This window comes from Sinocyclocheilus anshuiensis, unplaced genomic scaffold, assembly GCF_001515605.1.
Source record: "Sinocyclocheilus anshuiensis isolate Anshui unplaced genomic scaffold, SAMN03320099.WGS_v1.1 scaffold836, whole genome shotgun sequence".
NCBI lineage: Eukaryota > Metazoa > Chordata > Actinopteri > Cypriniformes > Cyprinidae > Sinocyclocheilus > Sinocyclocheilus anshuiensis.
Genome location: NW_015551122.1, coordinates 136,591 through 159,823, shown reverse-complemented (window position 1 = coordinate 159,823; position 23,233 = coordinate 136,591). Strand labels below are relative to the sequence as shown.

The following is a 23,233-nucleotide window of genomic DNA, read 5'->3' as shown; positions in this document are numbered from 1 at the left end:
TATTAATGTGCTTTCGCGCCACAATAATGCGCTCTCGACATTTGTCATTAAAATAACGCCATAACAACAGTTGTTTACGGCGACGCAAAGAATTATGGGTTATCTGTAGCAGCGAAGGATACACCTCATGCATCCTCCGAATTCCTGTGAAAGAAGGTCTCATTCGAAGTGTCCTACTTGCTTTTCTGAAATGAGACAGCCTCGATGACGTATGCAGCCTTCGAATGCGACCTCCGAAGGGCCTTCTAAATGAGACACAGTCTGTTTATTCTAAGCACACAGTGCGTCTGCCTTAAATTCTTGAGCTCGTTACAGCAGGATGGATTCTGATTGGCTGTCAGTGTTTTATCGTTCATCAGCTGGTTTTGAAAGTGATCACAACGATATCGTTCCTATGTATCGTTATCGTTATAGTTGTGGTGTGAACTATGCTATTCTTTAATATTGAGAACGATTTTTAGAACTATATCTTTATCGTTATCTTTATCGTTATCGTTCTTGGTGTGAACGGACTCCTGGGACCTGTTTAGGTCTTGAATGTCTGTGTACCTCAGTATTTCTTATGTTATATATTTATATATTTTTTATTGCACATTCTTGTAACAAAACAATAAAAGGAGACCGACTTTATTGATGAGAATTTGTCTTTAATTGTGAATATGCAGGATACATATTTCCAGAACAATGCTACTGAAACAGTAAAATCATTTCTTTAAAATGGTTTCCGATGATTAAATAAAACACAGATATAAATTCTTATCATCTTGACTAAACATTTAACGCGGCAGAATCTAAAAAAAAAAACGTAGATGCCCTGCAACAAGCATTCCTGGCCCAAGAAAACCTTTTTATGCACATATTCAAAATAAAGAGGAATGTGTTTCGTGTCAGTAACGAGTCTAATTCCTATTCATTCAAGTTGGCCATACTGTTGAGGGATATTTCAGGCGGTGTAAGCAGATCTCCTTACAGCACATTGGAATAGCAGCTCTCACAATGGACCGTCCCACGGTGGAGAAACATGTTGTAGAGTAAATCTCCCATTGGTTTACTGCAAATACCACACTGGGGTGGGAGGCAAAAGAAATTCAATACATATTTTCATTAAAGCATGTAGTCATTTATCATTAAGTACAGCAGGGTAGCATTTCACAAACAAGCTAAAATGCATCCAGCACATTGTGCCATACAAATTAGAGAAAAAGAGTCCTTTGTGTGAGCGGATATTGTTGCGTACCTTAAAGCAGGATGGGTGACAGGATATGTTCAGGTGCTCAATGGTGATTTTGGCGTCATTTCCCACCATTTCTCCACAGTATGTACAGGGAGTCGTCTCTCTTCTAAAAAGACCAAATGAGGTTCATGTGACAAACTACAAAAGAAACTTGCCATTTGCTGACACTCATCACTGCTTGTGCAGTAAATGATACTTTCTCATCCTTAGAACAGACTATATAATCATACATGATATCAACATCTGCCCCAGAAAGTGTGCATGTGCATTCGTGTACATTTATAAATACAGAATGAATCCTGATAAGTGTCCTTGTTTCTGGGGCTGCTTTCATATGTTATGTGAGATATATATATATATATACATGTTACCTGGAGTAGTAGCTGGGGCTGCTGTAGTTGTAGTTAGAGGTTGTTGATGACACATAGTCAGAGCTGCTATAAAAAAAAATTTAAAAAAGGAGACATTTTTGTGGTTGAAGATATTGTATTGATCCACAGATTACTATTCTATGGTGACGATTCTATGAGCGCACAAGCATGTTCTGCACTGCTGCAGTTATTTTATGTCAGTTACAAGGTCCTTCAGATCCTCATCACACAGTCAAGGTTTATTTGGTGCATTGTTGTCCCTTGAGAGTCCGCCGCTTCACGTATTAAGAGAGTCTATGCAGTTCACGGTCATGTTAATTCATTTCAATGCTGAATTTTTGGAATAATTGTACTACTTTTGTATCGTATGTAAGCAGAGTCTTCGCGGAGTCAATTGAGAAGCGCTGATCTTACTGAGCAAATTCTGGCAAAATGACTATAACGGCAGAGAATTGTTCTAAGAATATAATGCCTCCAGGTTACCTGCCATCAAGACGTGAGTTATCCACATATTCCTTAACATAGACGAAGCCCCTAAAAACAGAAAACAAAAGAGATCAGGCTTTCAACAGAACAACACTTTCCGGTTAAATCATCAGGTTAAGCTAAAGGCTTTCATTGGAAGAACATCTTCCCACATACTTCTTGGAGTCAGATTCTGGTAACTTCTCCTGGACAGAACTCTCCACCGTTTTGATGCTGGTTTTGTAACTACAAGACAAAAATAGTCATTATGTTAGAAATTTTGTCTCATGTGACCTCTGATTTAGAAGGTTCTGCTGTACTTTTATGTTAATCATATACAATTATGTTAGGCTGTGGTGGACACAAGTAAATGTTGAAAATATAGAGACATGCAGCATTTTAAGTATTTGTCTTTGCTTCAGCAAGATCTGTTAAGAAACAATGAGTAACCCAAGACCTAAAGCAGGGCTATACTTAATTAGCTGTTGTCCTAGAAAATCTGCCCTATATCTTTTGCTCCAGCGCTCTGCTTCTGAATTCTGAAATCAGATGCTAAACCGGAAAGGCTACTTTAGCCCTTGAGACCAATACATGAGTATTACATGATGGTTTGGCCAGAACGGACAGTTAACCCTGTTTTAAAAATATCTTCTTTTTTTTTAAACATCAACAAGAAAGACTTTATTTATTTTTATTTAAATAAAAATAAATATTTATTATTTATTTTATTAAGGAACATCAGGACTATATATATATATATATATATATTAGTGCTATCAAACGATTAATCGCGATTAATCGCATCCAAAATAATAGTTTTTGTTTGCATAATATATGTGTGCATACTGTGTATATTTATTATGTATATATAAAAGCACACAAATATTTACATGTATATATTTATAATAATTTAATTTATATTATATCTAAATATATTTAATATATAAACATTACATATTTTTCTTAAATATATACATGCATGTGTTTGTATTTATATATACATAATAAATATACACAGTACACACACATATATTATGTAAACAAAGACTTATTTTGGATGTGATTAATCGTTTGACAGCACTAATATATATATATATATATAGTTTGTATAAGTTTGGGAAGTCGGATTTCTACAAATAGCGCAATAAGTCTGGAAGTTAATATTAAACATTAATCACTACTCAATATTTACTATTTTAATCAAATATTAAATCATTGTGTAATATCTTTATAAACATAGTTCATATGTATACTATATATGTGCAATAAAATATATAAATATCTTTTTGGTTTGTTCTAAAATTTTGGTTCAAATTTGGGTCCAATTTTTTTTTTATATATATTAAAAAATAATTACATTTTTTCCCACACAATAACTAATATTTTTATTTAGAAACATAAGAATCAGAATCTTATAGAATCACAAAATGAATCACGTTTACTACATTTCATATATCAACACTCCCAGTTTCTGTTAATAAGAATTTTTTTTCAACAAGAAGTGTTGACAATTACGGCACACTGAAATCTTCAGTATCTCATAATCTCAAGTAGGAATAGTGGAGTTTGCTTGAATTTTTGAGCCTTTGTATATGAAATGAACTTCACTCACAGAACAGCAGCCCTTACCTTTCCATTTTTGTCTCCCAGTCACTGAAAACAAACAGATGTTGCTTTTAAAAGGGCTCCGGTGAGATGAAGGCTAGTTGTATTTCCAGAGAGCGTGTGCACACGTGTGAAAGTGCGGTTGATACTGTGTGAGAGTTTATCTGCAGCTCAGGTGCAGTTTTAGGGTTGGGTTTGACTCAAACTACCTCGCTACTTCCTTCTCCGGGACTTTAACCCATTATGCTATTGACTTTTCAGAGCAAAGATCTCTGTGCAAACAATATGAATCAACACAGACAGGTCCAGGTGTTGGCTCAAGAAATGAGCTGTGCTAATAAAAACCAGCTTTTGGAGAAACAAACAGCTATGCAGTATTCAATTACCGTTTAGGATCAACTGGAATGACATCTTCAGCCAAGTAAACCAGAACATCTGGTGGCATACTATCAATTAAAAACAAGATATCTGGATTAATATTACTATTTAGTCAAATGCACTGTGTAAAAATACAATAGTATATTATGTTTACATTATAATTTCTTTATTATTATGTTACAAAATTATGAAAATGTAAATTGAATATTACATTAAATTAAATCATCATATAGTCAGGTCCATGTAAATTCATGTATATACTCACTCAGCAACCAAATCCACAGGATGCTGAAAATGATTGAATGTATCCGTGGACCTGAAAATGTAAATGTACAAACTGTATCATGATGATCAATTTGAGCAAATAGAGCCTGATAAATGAATCTGCACATTTACCTTGAGTCCGGTTTAGGAGGACCGTACCAGTGAGGGCTGTGAAAGACACAAGCAGACAGAGAGTGAGGTGTTGCCTGCCATGTGTTCACATATGATTGTTAAACACTGAGAAGTTCAGTCAGAATCATCACCTCTTTGTGGGCTCACTCGATGTTGCTATTGGATCAAATTCATCATCTAAGCTGGAACAAAAATCACACTAGTCTTAGAAGCATGCGCTGCCATATGCGAGTGGAATTGTTATGCAACTGTTAAAAAAGATTTATAGCACAGCACTGTTTTTCACTGTTTTTGAAATGAAAAAGAAGTAGATTAAACCTTTACTGCACATAAAGGATATAACTTGTAAATGTATGTTAAAATTTCAACTAAAATCTTGATATTTTGAGAAAGAAAGAAAGAAAGAAAGAAAGAAAGGGTTCTCCAGCTAGAAGTACAGTCAGCGCTGGTTCTGAGACGGGAATATGAAACGACTAGTTACACTTCAAAACCTAAGTGAAGTCTTCATGGTTTTCTGAGCTTCTTTTATGTGTTATTTTTACATTATTAAACATGTTTAAATTATCGCTAATCTGTCTAAGCCACTGCATGTATATTGTTCAAAACTAAGAAAAAACAAGATGAGGGGAAAAACTCACCTGGTGGTAGAAGTACTGAAGGGAATGAGATCATCTGCGAGCAGGTCCAGAGTTTTATGTGTCTTCTTCGTCTGAGGCAGAGAACTAGAGGGGAAACATCCAGATCATTTAACAGCCAATTCTATAGGTTTTTAGTAACATTTTTACAGTTGCATTTGTGTAAGACTGTAAACATTTTATTCGTGTAAATAATGTGTTGTTAAGTGTTAATAAACCGCATTGTGCCATCTCAGGCTAAATGAACATAGTGTACTATACTGTATAATTAAGCCTTTAGTAAGATAATAGGATTTAACAGTTTTACAGTTTAATTTGGCATTACAAGCCTTGTGCTCAAAGTGAACTACAGGTGCATCTCAATAAATTAGAATGTCGTGGAAAAGTAGTTGATTAGCTGATTGGCATGTCACCATATTCTAATTTGTTGAGATAGTGAATTGGTGGGTTTTTGTTAAATCTGAGCCAAAATCATCACAATTAAAAGAACCAAAGACTTAAACAGTCTGTGTGCACTGAATTTATTTAATACACGAGTTTCACAATTTGAGTTGAATTACTGAAATAAATGAACTTTTCCACGACATTCTCATTTATTGAGATGCACCTGTATATAGTTAAAAAAGGGCAAAAAATGATTAGGGGAAACAACTTTTATATCAGTTTTAAATAAGTTTGTCCTCAGAATCATGGTTCAAGTCATTTTGGTACACGCATATGAGCCATCAGTTGTACAAAATGACCTCAGTTTTGCATATTACTCTCCTCCGGGGATCTAAAATAATTGAAATAATGATCATATGTGCATACAGCCTCTCTCACCTGCTGTCTGTGAGCAGATCCTGACTGAGAAGATCTACTCCCAGATCCGCTTGGCCAGAACTGCAGGACAAAGAAATACAGTAATAATGTAGCAAATGGATTAGAATCAAAATCTTCATTTTAAAATAAATTGTCTCAGATGGAGCTCTCCTGTCCTCTAGTGGTCTGTTATGAAACAGCATGTTTTAAAATGTTCTTTAAAGGGTTAGTTCGCCCAAAAATGAAAATTCTGTCATTAATTACTCACCCTCATGCCATTTCAAACCCGTAAGACCTCCGTTCATCTTCGGAACACAAATTAAGATATTTTTGATGAATTCTGAGAGCTCTCTGACCCTCCCATAGACAGCAATGTAATTACCACGATCAAGGTCCAGAAACGTAGCAAGGAGATCGGTAAAATAATCCATGTGACATTAGGGCTTCGACCCTAATTTTACGAAGCTACGAGAATACTTTTTGTACGCAAAGAAAACAAAAATAACGACTTTATTCAACAATTCGTCTCCTCCTGTCACCCTGGTGCTATTTTGGAGAGTACCAGCTGGACGTAAACAACGTATGTTGTTCTGTGTCCGCTGCGCCATGCGGATACGCTGTTTTCATTCAAATCAAAGCGTAAACAATGTAGAAAACATATCCGCATGACGCAGCTGACACCTGTGTGCAGCTGACCTGATGTCACATGGATTATTTTACCGATCTCCTTGCTACGTCTCTGGACCTTGATCGTGGTAATTACATTGCTGTCTATGGGAGGGTCAGAGAGCTCTCAGAATTCATCAAAAATATCTTAATTTGTGTTCCAAAGACGAATGGAGTTCTTACGGGTTTGAAACGACATGAGGGTGAGTAATTAATGACAGAATTTTCATTTTTGGTTGAACTAACCCTTTAAACTCAGTCAAATCAGCAGACTTATTTCTACTTAATAGTCATCCACCTAATATTTGATTAGGTGGGTTCAATCCTGTCACAGTAAGTTTGGTCACTGTGCTCCGAAAAAAGAAAAGGAAAGGAGGTCACACGGCATTAAAATAACACCAAGGTGAGTAAGTAATAACTGAATTGTCATTTTCTGTTGAACTATCCCGTTAAATACACCTTTCCTTAGCAAAACAAACTGAGAACCATCAAAAAACATATATATGTTTATAGGATAAATAAACTAAAGCAGAAGCCAATATTTTCACTGATTATGTTCATTCACTGGTTTGCATTAAAGGTACATGACTAAATTGGTATTTCAATTTCAATTGTTAGTGTATGCATATAGTTTATGTCATGTATGTGGCTGTATGAATCTGACAAGTTTGTTTGGGACTGCATTGAATTATCACATGGCAATAAATGCAATAAATCCACATGACAGTGAGGTCAGATAAACAGTGACAAGACCAGCGTTCTCACTCTAAACTCATTAATACTGTATGAAACCCCTTTACACATGAATGGCACTGAGATTAATGAACATAATCTTTATATGATGGATGCTATTATGCATGAACCGGATCATCTTGTACCTGGCAGGCTCTGTGCTGAAGGATATCAGGGTGTCAGACAGGCTGAAAAGGATAAAAACATTAAGAAAATGTATCAGTATAATGTAGTGCTAAAGAGTACTACAGACACAAAGTGTAAAAAGGCTATTTAATCAACATCAGACATGCAATTACTCACATTTCTTTTAAATATGAACATTAATAGAGCAAACCTTTTCTTTGGAACTGGTTCAGGCTTGGATTCAGGTGCTGGTTTGGGCTGAGTTGCAGATTTAGCTTCAGGTTCTGTTTTAGTTTCAACTGGTTTAGGTTCTGATGTGGGTTTAGGATCAGTTGCTGTTACAGTTTGTGTGAAAGTTTTAGTTTCAACTGGTTTAGGCTCTGGTGTGGGTTTAGGATCAGTTGCTGTTACAGTTTGTGTGAAAGTTTTAGTTTCAACTGGTTTAGTTTCAGTTGCTGTTTTCGTTTCAACTGGTTTAGGCTCTGGTGTGGGTTTAGGATCAGTTGCTGTTATAGTTTGTGTGAAAGTTTTAGTTTCAACTGGTTTAGTTTCAGTTGCTGTTTTCGTTTCAACTGGTTTAGGCTCTGGTGTGGGTTTAGGATCAGTTGCTGTTATAGTTTGTGTGAAAGTTTTAGTTTCAACTGGTTTAGTTTCAGTTGCTGGTTTAGGTTCAGTTGTTGTTGGTTTAGTTTCAACTGGTTTAGGCTCTGGTGTGGGTTTAGGATCAGTTGCTGTTGTAGTTTGTGTGGTAGGTTTAGTTTCTGTTTTAGTTTCAGTTGCTGGTTTAGGTTCAGTTGTTGTTGTAGGTTTAGTTTCAACTGGTTTAGGTTCTGATGTGGGTTTAGGGTCGGTTGCTGTTATAGTATGTGTGAAAGTTTTAGTTTCAACTGTTTTAGTTTCAGTTGCTGGTTTAGGTTCAGTTGTTGTTGTAGGTTTAGTTTCAACTGGTTTAGGTTCTGATGTGGGTTTAGGGTCGGTTGCTGTTATAGTATGTGTGAAAGTTTTAGTTTCAACTGTTTTAGTTTCAGTTGCTGGTTTAGGTTCAGTTGTTGTTGTAGGTTTAGTTTCAACTGGTTTAGGTTCTGATGTGGGTTTAGGGTCGGTTGCTGTTATAGTATGTGTGAAAGTTTTAGTTTCAACTGTTTTAGTTTCAGTTGTTGTAGGTTTAGTTTCAACTGGTTCAGGCTCTGATGTGGGTTTAGGGTCGGATGCTGTTAGAGTTTGTGTGAAAGTTTTAGTTTCAACTGGTTTAGTTTCAGTTGCTGTTTTAGTTTCAATTGCTGGTTTAGGTTCAGTTGTTGCGGGTTTAGTTTCAACTGGTTTAGGCTCTGGTGTGGGTTTAGGTTCTGTTACTGTTTTAGTTTGTGCTGTAGGTTTAGTTTCAACTGGTTTAGGTTCTGATGTGGGTTTAGGTTCTGTTACTGTTTTAGTTTGTGCTGTAGGTTTAGTTTCAGCCACTGGTTTAGGTTCAGTTGTTGTTGTAGTTTCAGGTGTAGGTTTAGGTTGTGAAGCTGGTTTAGGCTCAGATGCTGTTTTAGGCTGTGTTGCGTTTTCTAGCGGTGGTTTAGATTCTGATGTGGCATTAGATTCGGTTGATATTTTAGTTTGTGTTGTAGGTTTAGTTTCAGTCACTGGCTTAGTTTCAGGTGCTGGTTTAGAGTCTATTGTGGGTTTAGGTTCAATTGTCGTTTTTGTTTCAGATGTAGGTTTAGTCTCAGGTGTAGGCTTAGGTGCAGATTTAGTTTCAGGTGCTGCTGGCTTGACCTCCTTCACCAATGGTTCAGGGTTTGATTTAACACTGTAAATGCAATAAAATTACAATTGAAACAGGGTCAAACAAGAATATGAGCTTGAAGGTGTATAATTGACAGATGTTGTAGTTTACCTTTGCACAGGCACAGACTTAACAGATGCTGTAGTGTCATCATCATCACTGATAACTACCCTACAAACCACATACATATGCAAAAGAGGATGAGGATAATGGAGCTAACAAATAGGGGTTACACAGGTAAAGTGGGACACTTGAACGTTTGCTGTTTTTTTTAATGGAAGCAGATGCACATAATGAAGCTGAATCAACTGTGCCACTTCACCTGTTTTCACCCTATTTCATTTTATCAGTGTGTGGTGGTACTTTTTGGCAACAAAGGAAGAAGTGCTCATATCAGCAGAGCTGTCAGGCTTCTCTGTAGATCTGGAAATATTAGATGTGAACATTGTGCAGAGAGGAATGGGATATGCATTCATCTTAATATTTTCACCAAATAATGGTACAGAGGAAGAGTAATTGAGAATGAATGGGGAAAAGGCACTGCCTCCTCTGTCACATCACATTCAAAGTTGAAATGACTTGAAAATCTATAAGGGTTTTTTTTGGATGAGCTATCAGCTTGGTGAAATTAAAGGTACATCTATGCGTCTGTGACCTGCATTGATTACCAAGCTTTGATGACTGATACAGTGGCGATACACTCAGAAAATGAAAATGGAGAGATACACCTTTTTACCTTATTTATATTAGTATCTTAAAGGTACGTATTATTAACTAATGTGTATGGCAGTACCATTGTATTACAGTGGTACATTTCTAAACTACAACTGTTTTTCAGAAACTTCAAAAGTTATATTTTCAACAAAACACTTACTCGTATTTCTTTGCAGCTGACATTACGTATGAACGGCGATTTGCTGCTGATCCCTTCAGTACAATGCTGGCTGCCTCTGTCCTACACGCACACACATGCAAAGGAAAGGTCATTTTATGAAGAGGAACATGAAGTCACCTTGGATAAATCAGTCTGTGAAGTGTGGTCTCTCACCTCTTTTCCATTTCGTCCGGACTCAGAGTTGGTTCAGACTGCACTGTCTTTTCACTGCTGGACCGAATTGTGTGGGGGGCTCTGGGAGAAGAATATGAATGCAAATAAACATAATTAAGATGTGCTATAATGAGCTCAAATGCTTTATGTGCGTGACCTACATGCTAGAATAAAGTTTTCGGCTAACTTACATTTTCTTGTAACTCTCAGATGGCTTTTTGTTGAAGCTATTTATTCCACTAAGAGAGGAGAGACAAATAGTTAGTACTATTAAAACTGATTTATCTTTTATTAACAATTACAAATCATACATTAGAAATGTAGTTTAAGTGTAAAATGCCTCTATATTAATTTAATGGTATTCATTTCATGATGTTCTAATGTTTATAGAACTAGTAAGGTTTCTGATTCGTCAGAATCTTCTTACACATATCCATTGGTGGATGAAGCTGATGTTGGCTTGGAATCAGTTTTTGTGAATACCCCCCTGCAAAAGTAAATTATCACATATGAAGGAAAGTAATGCAAAGGCAGTGTTGATAAAGATCACTTTTGATTGACCCAGCATTCTCATTACCTGATTAAGTATCCAGGTGCAGGTGTTTTTGGTCTGTGAATTTGAAAATGAAATACTGTCATTTTAATATGTAAAAAGACACATTATAGGGTTTTCAGAACTCATTGACACTCTTAAAAATAAAGGTCTTTATTGGCATTGATGATTCAGTGAATAATCTTTAACATCCATAGAAACACTGCGCAAAAGTTTCTTTTAGGAGGAAAGGGTTCTTTAGTTTATTAAAATTTGGGGAATCAAAATGGTTCTTCTATGGCATCACTGTGAAAATCCCTTTTGGAACTTTATTTTTAGGAGTGTAGCCTATATATTACATATTTATTGACCATTTTCCCTCCTATTTTCTACAAGCCATATCTCCTACACTTCTTCTGTCACTCCTACAGTATTAGGAATCTCCACTGCTTAAGCACATAATCTTATAATAACAGAATATTTCAGATCAGTTTCCTTCCTCATGTCCATTGCAAAAACACTTTTTTTCACCTCTCATAGAACAACCAGCTAGACAACAATCAGTCGAGCTTCAAAAGCAGACATTCAATGGAACCCTTGCTATCAGTCAACAAAGCCCAGCAGTTGGCGAAAATGTCCTCTCAATCATTCATCCTCTCATTCTGCTGTACCATTCTCTAGCCTTCAACACAGTAATTCACCAGATCCTCCTGTCCACCACATTGTTCACAAAACTGCACTCCACTGGTTTGAGTTTTACTTTACAGACAGATTCTTCACGGTGTGTTGGTGTCAACTGCTGGTGTACCTCAAGGTTTGGTTATTGGTCCCTTCCACTTTTTGAAATACACATCATTGATGTGACCTATCATCCAGAAACATCAATTTTCCTGCCACTTACAAATACTTACAAAGTGTACTCCATCACTGTTTACAAAAATTGTATTTATTACATTACATTACACATTTCAGGTAATATAATCAGACTACTTTTAGATTACTTTTGTTTATCACATTGATTCAAATAAGATAATCTTATGCCGTATTGATATAAAAATTCAAAGAGTAAGAAAATATATTCCATTCGTTGTAATTAACAACATGAAGTGCATTAAACATTACATTATGTCAAGGTTTTCCAAACTGGGGTACTGCAGGGGATTAATGAGTTTAATGAAAAGCTAATTAAATCATAAAAATTTAAATAAATCCTTTTAAAATAACATCAATCAAAATAAAACACTTGCTAAAAAAAAATGAAATATGTTATTTGTTTACCTGGATGTCATGTGACCATTAACCAACATCAGAGAGCCGTGAACATGCAAATGTGACATTATTAACATTTTTATTTTAAAATCTCAGGGGTACTTCAAGTACATTTATTAGGTGAAAGAGGTTCTGACATGTAAATAAGAAATAACGTGAATTTGTAAGTTTTAATGCATTTAAAAGACAAAAGCCTTCCAAATACATAATAATACATGGTTAAATAACACCTACTGAGTGATAATTCAAATAAAAATTAATGTGTTCATCAGCAGTTGACGCGATGTTGAAACACTTCTTAAACCTAAAATGATTTTTGTAAATCCAGTTGTCAAACGCTGTGTGGCCACCTGACTAATGACTGGTCTTTGTGTGAATGCCCACAAAACTGGAAGACTTTCTGAGGGTATAGAAGCGGTAGACTGTTTTAGAAAGGAACATTTAAAAGATAAAAAGAAGAATTGGGATCCATAAATTATGAATAATTTATTGCTATTGTGTTAATATGTAAACAGTAGCTGTAGTCTGATTACGAGTATTTTAAAATGTAATTTAACCTAATTACAAGTACTTAATTTTTGGATTATGATTACGTAGCTAATCCAGATTACATGTAATCAGTTACTATCCAGCTCTGACAGTCTTACAGTGGCTGCACAGACCTTGGTTTGTCTGGTAAGGACGGGACACACCAAGCCGACTTTAGGGATCTAGTGGTGACAAAAACTGACGGTGTTGTCTACTAAAGCTCCGCTTTAAAACACCACACAGACTACAGCCGACTGCAAACTAGCATGTGCATTCTTATGGAGGACCAAACCTTCAGAAATAATAGATAAATAAATAAATACATGTAATAATAGGAAAATAAAGGAAAAAATGACTTGATAAAACAAATATAATTCATGTGCAATAAAATTCAATCCTGAATTTATTTGATTGTTTTTCTGTATTTATTTTTACATTTATTTTTATTATTTGTAATTTTTATTTACTTATTCTTTCGTTTATTTTTATGCATTCATTCATTTTTATATTTATGTGCTTATTTTTATATTGAGTTATTCCCATGTGTATTTATTTACTTATTAGTTTATTTCTTTTTACTTTTCCTTGTGTAACATGGAAATGAGGGAGGCGGTCCTTGCGGAGCGCCGATGAATCATTGGTTAAAATCTCACGTATATAAGCGTCATAGTCAGCTCTAACTAAGCGATAGAAATAGGAGTTTATACGGGATGAGGCAGATCAACTGGAGAGTTATTTTTATTGATACTCATGAATGATGTTCACGGTTGTCCAGAAATAGAAGCACAAGGCTGAATCCAGCAACTTGTGTGATCTTTCCTCACAGCATCCTCAGCGAGCCCAGAATCATCACCAACATTAGCAGATTCTAGGTTGATGACAGTGGACGGTAGGTTTCTACACTAAAGCCAGTCCAGCAATTTACCATTCACCATTCAGCAAGGTTCACAAACGAGAACACCATCCAGGTCTGCCAGAAAGTTGGGGATAGTGTTTGACCACCATCTAAACTTCAGATCACCAAGGACAGCCAGTCATGTGGCTGTTGTTTTGTTTTTGTAATGCTGCACGTCTCCTTATCTGGTCTTTTGTCATTTCTACACTGGACTACGACATTGCCCTTCTACCTCGAATCTCTGAAAATGAGTCAAAATGCAGTGGTGTGTTAGGTCTTCAATGAACCCAAAAGAACACTTCACAGTACACAAATGACTCTTTACCATGCTCTACTGCCATTTTCCACATTTGTAGGTCACTTTGGCCTGCTAAATGAATAAATGTAAAAGTAGACCTCATGGAGAGTAATAATGCATACTTGTCTGTGTCAGATCTGGGCTGGGGCGCATTGGCCGTGGGTGAGGAAACAGAACTTGTTTCTTCAAGCTCACCATTTGAGCGGTTTGCTCGCACTTCAGCGATCCTACAAGAGAACGTGTTAGACAAACTATTGTGAACTTTGAACTTTAAGATTTGTTATCATATTTATTTCTCACCATGGTTTCTCCTCCTCCTCATTCTCAAGATCTTCTAGCGCTCGTCTCTGTATCCAGCTGTTGTCTCCTTTCAGAGCGGTGCGGACCTTTGCGGTCCGCAAAACCGACTGTCTGTCCGCCTCTGAAATCAAGACAGTCCAGAGCTTATCATACACAAACATAAAAACATATCTTGATATCACTGCATTGAGCCAAAAGTTGATTGCATCAGTGGTAACAGTTGTAAGAGACAATGTGATGAGTATTTAGAATTTAAAGAAAACAAGTGTAACTGAAAGTTGAGTGTGTTAAAGGGGTCATACGCATAAACACATTTCATTACACCAAATACACAAAATAATGTTATTTTTAGCAGCATCATATGACCCCTTTAAGCAATGTGTGACATGTGGCACGACAGGATTTGATGCTATGACGCAGGACATCATTGTTTTGGTCGAGTGGAATGCCATAAATTTAATAGCTCTGACTTATTCACAGACACTGACAGTTTGACTCTGTTTGAAACACTGGTTATTGGAACTTACCTTTGGACATTCTTTAGTCAAAAAGTTCTAAAAACTGCCTCAAAAGACACCTGGATTAAAAAAGAGGTCAGTCATTAAAAAACACGAAAGTAAACATTTGTATTCATTATATTTAGTTTTTTCATTTACATGGTACATTTTTGTCAAAATAGAAAATACTGACAATGCAACGAAGGTGCACTAAAATATAAAGATCAAGCATCAAATCAGCATATTAGAATGATTTCTGAAAGATCATCGACACTGAAGACTTTTAGGAAAAACTTTTAAATTGTAATAATATTTCACAATATTACTGTTTTTACTGTATAGTTGTTCAAACAAATGCAGCCTTGGAGATCATTTAAAAAAAAAAATCTTACCAACACCAGACTTTTGAAATGGTAGTGTTTATTAATTAACTAGTTGATTAATATGAATTTATTGAATTTGTTTTTTTAAGTAATAATCACCAAATATACAGTGAATTACATGCCACAGATGATAAATTGTAGGTTCACAAAGGTGATGAATTGTTAGGAGGCTAAACTACCACAATATATATTTTTCATTATGAGACTGCCAAACAAAAAATGTTACACAACTTCCCTTTGAAGAAATTCCCACAAACTAAAAAAAATAATTCAGGAAATTCTCCAAGAAACTGACAGATTTATTCCATCCAACATAGAAAACAGGGAAGTTGAAGAGTCATGTTGATGGCATGCTGGCATGGTTTCAGTTACACAAGTCAAATTACTTGAATGAGTCATTTCTTTACGACATAGCCCATAAATCATTCATATTTCTGTTCATTTAATCAAGTTGTTTTGAACCTAAGACTCTGTAGGGATTTGTAACACTGAACACACACACAATCTGACGACAAAATCTGAACACCTGATCATTCATTATGTCCCTTACGTTATGTCCTGAACATTAGCCTATACAGTGTATTATATAGTATTAACACTACATTATTATTTCAAGATGCACTATCTTTAAAACGGAGTTTAAAATCAACCACCGTTAGTTTGCCTGAACAATATGCATTCTAATGATCAACAACATAAGAGAAACTATGATATACAAGGTCCAAATTCAAGCTTCATGTCTGCACGTGACATAAGGCTTATTACTAGCAAATTAATTTCCTAAAGTAAAGTCCATGAAGTCAAAATCGCTCCTACAGTCCTCGTTGCACCATAGTGATACAAAACGACCTTCAAGAGTCAACACAGCTTGTGCAAGACCAAACATGCTTGAACAGCGATCGTGACAGTGACAGAGTGAATGCCAAATCAAAGATATGAAGGCAAAAAAACACTTTCACTCTGCTGTATATCAGGTTTTACAGATTGAAGCAGCGGATATAAAAAAGTCATCAATAAGTAGTTGCCAACCCCAAATAGTCTCAGAACACATCAGAAACGAGCAGTTTGTAAAGTTTTCTCAAAAGGAACAGATGACCTACCTTATTAATGTCCGTTTAGCTGCAGTATGGTGGCAGATGTACTGAGCAGTGCTGGTGATTTCGGCTGACTGATTGTGAGTTCAGTCAATAAACACACACACACACACACACACACATTCAGGGGAGGTGTTCACTGACAGCTCTCTCCTCCAGCGAGCAGGTAAGGGTGTGGGCACAGACCCGCTCAGCCAGTCGGGTAGGCGTGTACACCTGTGTGTGTACCTGTGTGTGTATACCTGTGTGTGTGTACGTGTACACCTGTGTGTGTGTGTGTACGTGTGTACACCTGTGTGTGTGTGTACGTGTGTACACCTGTGTGTGTACCTGTGTGTGTATACCTGTGTGTGTGTACGTGTACACCTGTGTGTGTGTGTGTACGTGTGTACACCTGTGTGTGTGTGTACGTGTGTACACCTGTGTGTGTACCTGTGTGTGTATACCTGTGTGTGTGTACGTGTACACCTGTGTGTGTGTGTGTACGTGTGTACACCTGTGTGTGTGTGTACGTGTGTACACCTGTGTGTGTACCTGTGTGTGTATACCTGTGTGTGTGTACGTGTACACCTGTGTGTGTGTGTGTACGTGTGTACACCTGTGTGTGTGTGTACGTGTGTACACCTGTGTGTGTACCTGTGTGTGTATACCTGTGTGTGTGTGTGTGTACCTGTGTGTGTATACCTGTGTGTGTGTGTGTGTACGTGTGTACACCTGTGTGTGTGTGTACTTCATGTTTTGGCTGCAATGAGAGGAGAGATACTCTCCCACCTTTATTTGTTGAATTCTACTGAATTACAGCCCAAATTCAAACAAATCTGCGTCACATAAAATCTGAACTGGTTGAATCAAGATAACTGCCTCCTGCGTGACTCAAAGACAGCTCATAATCAATATGCAAGCTCATAAGGTGTTCCTGTGGGACTGTTCTAGAAAAGCCTCCAAAAATAACAGCTTGTGCCACATACTACAGACAGGTTTGAAGTCAATGATGAATAAGGATGTCAGAAATGACAAAAAAAAAGTAAATCCCTGAAAAATCTACTTCAAAAAATACATTTGACGAAATTTTACATTTGAAAAAGTAATCTTTGTATTCTTGATTCAGAAGTCTTTGAGAAACATTTTTAACAAAAGTTTGGATTTAATAACCTTGTAGCAAACCAATTAAAAAAAAAAAGCGATTTAAAAAGTTTTTTTCTGGGGTTGTACCATTTGATGAGGACCTGAAATTATATTTCAGAAACTTAAGAGTCTGATTGGCCTTGACATACATCACATGGCAACAAAATAGCTTGGCTACACCACACTGACTTCAGAGGAAATCATTTTGGTGGACAAAATGGCTTTTCAAATATGAATATTTTAAAACAAAACTTTATGTTTTTAAAATATTGAGCTTACATTTTTGTTTTTTGAGAGAGTTTTAACAGCTTGACATAAAAAAAGCAAATTTCTAATTATGAAAAATTCCGATTTTAAATCAGAAATGTGTAATAAAATGTGTATTCATGTCATTGTATTTATGAACATGCATTTTTATAATGAATAGACCCATATAAATAATAAACACATTTTTATATTGCTTTTCTAAAGCTTTGAATTATGATAGATATGATCGATTTACACTGAATCAAAAACTCACACGCTGTAGACTTTCTAAAGTATTGCCTACTAACTGCTTACATAAACTTGTCACTGATAACTCGGTGTTCACTGGAGGTGAACAGATGAGTCAGTGCCTCTAAATAAAGACTGTGGGACTGATCCAAAGCACACCGTTTAAAACAGGTGGGGTGTGTACAGTCTCTAGGATACTCACTAACCCAGTGACCAGCGTTCTGCTGCCATCAGACGCACTCACACCCCTGAGAACATGCGAGAAAGCTAACAGGCCTGATGTGGTTTCACCATGGGTTACACCTACTGCTACGGGACAGGAACGGGTTTGACGACTGAGTCATAGTGATAGAGATTCATATCTGTGAGTGGAGAATCTCAGCGATCTGAACAACACCCCCACCTCCCATCCAATGCCTGCTGGAGGAATTGCAAAAATTCATCATTAGTGAAACATTGCATAAAATGCATCAATGATGGATCATACGTCATTATGACTATATTCTTTATAATTACATTCTTCGGAAACTAGAATTTTGTTAAGGGTCTTTCCAACATCTTACCAATACTTAATGCAGTAATTGATTGCAATTTTATTGTAATTTTGTAAAATTTTAATTTTGCAGCAAATTAGCATTCGGGTCTGGCTCCACTATTTTATGGAATGCCCTCTTTTTTGAATTTCGACAAAATCCTGATGGATAAAATTCAATATAATCCGTCCTTTACCCTCATAAAATATCCTGTTTCACTTGAAAGGGACAGTGAAAATTCTGTCATTTACTCACACTCATGTCATTCCAAACCCATAAGACGTTTGTTCACCTTCAGGACACAACTGAAGATATCTTAAATATTCTCTCGTCATTTTTGTCCATCCACTGAAAATCTGCACAACTAAAATTTTAACCCATCACAAAGTATAAAAGTCATGGTCAATGTAATGCATATAAATCCATATTTATCATTTTTTATGGCATCAAAGTGAATTAAATGTTTCAAAGATCAACCAAAGTATTACGGTTTTTGAACATGAGGGTTGAGAGTAAATAATACTAATTCAGTGAATTATCCCACAAAAACATTACATCAGTAAAATTGGAAGCAAATGCCATTTTATTTTAGGTATCCAAAAAAGGAACATGACACAAACTTGATTTGAAATTTATACGAAAAACTGAATAGCTGTTACATAAACTCTGAATTCTTTTGGACCAAAGCAGAAAGAGACAAATGTTCACATTTGCCATCTGAATTCATCATCACTGTTGAACTGCATGCTGTCACATCCTGGTTAAAAGGCACATTCAGAATAGGAATGATTAAGTGCATTGTGAATATAGCCTAGTAAACACTGGTAATCCAACAGATACATCCAAAGCTCATATTGCAGTTCAGCAAACAGTAATTTATGTCAATCACCCTCCAGCTTCGCTGCGGCGTTACGCTCCCTTCTGTAGATGTGGGTAGCTCTCCACAGTGCGCACTATTGCCTCTCGTAAAGGCACCAGCGGCTGGTAACCCATGTCCTTCTTGGCCCGAGCGCAGCTGTAGTAGTGGTGGGTGCCAGCCAGAGCTACTCTCATAGGGGAGAAGGTGGGTTTGATCCGGATCAGAGGCCGCAGTACCAAAGCGATCAGCCACAGCAGCAGGGCTATCCCATAGACCAGTGTGTAGGGCAGGTGGTATCGCGGAGCACTGTAGCCCAGACCCTCTAGAATCTGAGACATGAAGTCCCAGAAACGCACCGGCTCATCGTTGGTTATGTGGTAAGCCTGTTAGTACGAGAACACTGAAATTGAATGCGTGCAGGATTTTTGGTTTAAACTTTAAATGGTTGTAAAAATTAAAGGGGTCATATGATGCCATTTCAAGTTTTCCTTTCTCTTTGGAGTCTTACAAGCTGTTCGTGAATAGATAAGATCCCTGAAGTTGCAAAGACTAAAGTCTCAAACCCAAAGAGATATTCTTTATAAAAGTTAAGACTGGTCCATGTCCTCCTAAAATGCCTCGTTTAAACACGCCCCACATGTCTACGTCACGATGTGGGAAGATATGTCCCCACTGGATGCAAAGAATGCCTCGTTTATAATGGGTTTTCATGTTTTTGTCTCGTCGCTCCGGCCGGACAGGGCATCATCACAGTATGGTGAGGGGCGTAACATTTCTGTCACATGCTTGAGGTATTCGGCCAATCACAACGCATTGGATAGCTGGCCAATCACAGCACACCTTGCTTTTCAGACCGCGTTTCAGAAAGGCGGGGCATAGAGAAGAAACATTAATGTACAGTATGTGGAAAATAATGTTTTTTTAACCTTAAACCGCATAAACACATTTCATTACACCAAATAATGTTCTTTTTAGCAGCATCATATGACCCCTTTAAACTAAATTTTCTTATTTGTTTTCATATGGAAAAATGCAAACTCCACTTATTCAAGGCTTTGTATTAAATGCTCATCTTGAATTTCATATGATTAAATACAACATAAAGGTTCGCCAAAGAGCCGTTTCCCAGTAGTGACAAACAGTGTTGGGGGTAACGCGAGTTTCGTAATCAGATTACATTTTTCAAATAACTAGTAAGGTAACACATTACTTTTAAATTTACAAATATCTGAGTTACTCTTTCAAATAAGTAATGCAAGAAATCACCTCCTCTGTCCCCGTGTTGAGAGAAATTGGGAGTTCTTTCAGGCTGAGGCTTATTAATTTCACTTTAGGTGTGAAAGGGCCTTTACAGGTGACAAAAATATAACTTTTGGGTTTTTTGTAATTAAAAAAACACTACAAATAAGCAAGCACTGCCCAGGTGACAAAAAGTAACGTAATGCATTACTTTCCATAAAAAGTATCTACGTAACACAACATTGTAATGCATTACTTGTGCACAACACTGGTGGCAAAATGTTAATTTTTGACAAAGGTTCAATGGAAGTTCAATAGTACCATTTGAAATACATTAGCTACAGATAAATAGATTATGTGAGGGTTTTAAACATTTTTAAATGTGTTGCTATGTCATGGTTGCTGGCAAGGTTGTGCGGCAGCATTTTTTCAGTAATGTTCAATTAACCATTACTTAATGGGTTTAGCTACTGGGGTTTGTTGTTACTGATACAGTCCTCAATGCATGGTAGCATCTCTCAAATGACAAATAAACATCTCATATTACATGCAATAGGTAAGGCCACACAGGTAAAAGTACATTTATGATAATGAAACATACTATTAGCAGTTATTTAGCTAGTCAATTTGGGTTACTACAAAATTCTGATGATACATTCCTATTGCCTAGTTACAGTTAGTTAATGTAACCACTAGTTTTGCCTAGCTTAGATGAAAAAAAACAACAACAAAAAACACTAACCCAACTGTGCCAAGCTCCTATTGGCTACAGGACATCTTACAAAAAACTAACACAGTCAGCCAGCTTTATTATTTTTAGCATCACACTAAAACACTTTCTATTTTTAGAGCATTTAGGTAATTTAAGTTTTCAGAGACTGAACAATTACATGACAAAATTCAAGGTCTCTCAAGATCTGTATAAAAACTGCATATTGTAAGCTTTTTTGAACATTGCTGCATTTAATGAATGACTGAAAACCCCTATGAGAGATTTGAGAGTGCTTTTGTTATTAATGGGTTTCCCTGGAAATGGAAAGTCAAAGCCTGATGCATCATTCATGCGTGTTGTTTATACATTACACACACACACACATGTGGGATTAGATCTATGAATGCACGTCTAGAAACATCTCTCACTCATTCAGTCTCTCACATTCTCTTTCACACACATTCCTTACCTGACCGCAGAGCGAAGAATCAGCCTTCAGGTGTTCAGCTGCTAAAATATGCCCATGAACTACATTCTCCACATAGGTGAAGTCCACAAGATTGGATCCATCTCTAAAGAGCAAATCAGCATTAGACCGTACGGGATTCATTTACTGATCACATTATGTCCATCACATCGACATCCAGTGGGGTCCAAACATCGAAGACCACGCCGAAACTTTGAGATTCAATATCTAATGTAAAGCAGGACATACAACAGAAATTTAAAACAAGCAATCAATAACGTAAAATGAATAAAACAGATTTAAAATTCTGCACCAGATCACTGATCAAAAAAAAGAACTAATTTGTAAAGATGGTCAAATTCTCTTGCTTTCACTGAAGCACAAGATGCTTTTTGGATCATTTTCAAATCATGCAGCAGAACATGATCAGGTTTTGAATGAGTCCAATCCTGCTCCTGGACAGCCACTTCCTGCAGAGTTTACCTCCAACACACAGATTCTAGTGATCCCGAAGACCTTAATCAGCTAGTGTGTTTAACCCAAGTAGACTTACCCGCCAAGGCTGCATTTACACTAGCACCAAAAAAATCAGATTTTTTGCTCACATCTGACACCGATCGGAATTTGTTGCACATGTGTAAACACAAAAATCTGCATAATATCTGATGTTTTCGCATCCGATCTGAGCCACTTCCAAATGTGGTTTTAAATCAGATACATATCCGACCTACCTCTAAACAGAAATATCCGATACTAAATATATTGTAGAAACTTAATTTTCTGTAAAGTTGCTTTGCAACGATTTGTATCGTAAAAAGCGCTATACAAATAAACTTGAATTGAATACGATTCCTCGCAGAACTCCCAATGCGACACGTTTGCCCATAAATATTGTGTTTTAATGCTGGTGTGCTGTATGCGCTCGCATTTTATTAAGATGGAAACTTTTAAAAATTGCACATTCAGGAGCTTGTTTTCAACCCCTGCTCCGTGAATTTTATAAATACAACAGCTAAAAGCTACATTATATTTCTCAGCAATGAGGTGATAACTTAGCAGTTTTTGTAATTAAACCAACAAGCTTCAATTTTCGCAAGCTTCACACTGGCTTGTGCATTTTCTCTCTCTCTCTCGCTCTCTCTCGTTAATTATTTCGAATTAATTACAATAAATATCATCTTGGCGCTACTTTATTTCACTAAAGAATTCTACACTTAAAAAAAAAAATCTGTGACATTTACAATAAAATACCGGCAGCTGTGGTTGCCAGAACTTCACCGTAAAAAATATGGTAGCAACATTTTAGGTTTTACAGACTTAACTTAAATTCACAATAAAATACCGTATTTCATTAACTGATGTAATGTTAATAAACCAACATATGAAGCGTTAATATCTGTTTTGAACCATTGTAATGCACTGATAACCACCAAAAACTGGTGGTCATGGGAAAGTCACACAATGAACCAAAGTTCATCACAAACAGCTTTTCTACGAGCTGAGGAGGGCAATACTTTTATATAGAAGGTGCACAGTCTCATTCACACAAACACTAAACCCCATCATGGTGACACACACGATACTGAAATAATGCTATAAACATTCATTTAACAGCATTAGATGTAAGATTAAACCCTAGTGTACACAACTGATAAGAAAACTAAGAAAAAACATGTTATTTCAACAACAAAAACATCGAATAAGGGAATTCTGGGAGTGTCAATTTACGGTTTTTCACTGTAAATTATACAATGACTTTCTTTTTCACTTCCAAAAA

The 23,233-nt window shown here is 36.4% G+C and overlaps 2 protein-coding genes across 4 annotated transcripts in view; both read right to left on the bottom strand.

The window, feature by feature from the left end:
- Window positions 1–626: 626 nt before the first annotated feature.
- LOC107663102 (proteoglycan 4-like) lies at window positions 627–16,175 on the bottom strand. Its single transcript, XM_016453256.1, has 26 exons — window positions 16,034–16,175; window positions 14,581–14,630; window positions 14,054–14,174; window positions 13,876–13,980; window positions 10,809–10,841; window positions 10,659–10,718; window positions 10,423–10,470; window positions 10,232–10,312; window positions 10,058–10,138; window positions 9,547–9,606; window positions 9,295–9,354; window positions 7,799–9,207; window positions 7,621–7,729; window positions 7,430–7,471; window positions 5,907–5,966; window positions 5,088–5,171; window positions 4,581–4,631; window positions 4,450–4,485; window positions 4,319–4,369; window positions 4,062–4,121; window positions 3,700–3,723; window positions 2,248–2,316; window positions 2,089–2,139; window positions 1,606–1,671; window positions 1,238–1,340; window positions 627–1,065 (listed from the first exon to the last, which is right to left on the bottom strand). Exons 2-26 carry the CDS (start codon window positions 14,588–14,590, stop codon window positions 967–969), a joined length of 2,973 nt encoding a protein of 990 aa, XP_016308742.1. The 5' UTR covers window positions 14,591–14,630; window positions 16,034–16,175; the 3' UTR covers window positions 627–966.
- A 2,565-nt stretch (window positions 16,176–18,740) lies between these two features.
- nsdhl (NAD(P) dependent 3-beta-hydroxysteroid dehydrogenase NSDHL) overlaps window positions 18,741–23,233 on the bottom strand; it is a 9,568-nt gene continuing 5,075 nt past the window's right edge. For 2 of the 3 annotated variants that reach the window (XM_016453252.1, XM_016453253.1), the window contains exons 7-8: window positions 21,460–21,562; window positions 18,741–19,422 (exon numbers count right to left, since the gene is read on the bottom strand). In XM_016453252.1, coding sequence (XP_016308738.1) covers window positions 19,090–19,422; window positions 21,460–21,562 — 436 coding nt within the window. In that variant the 3' untranslated portion in view covers window positions 18,741–19,089. The remainder of the gene's footprint in view (window positions 19,423–21,459; window positions 21,563–23,233) is intronic. The other variant, XM_016453255.1, reaches the window with a different exon arrangement.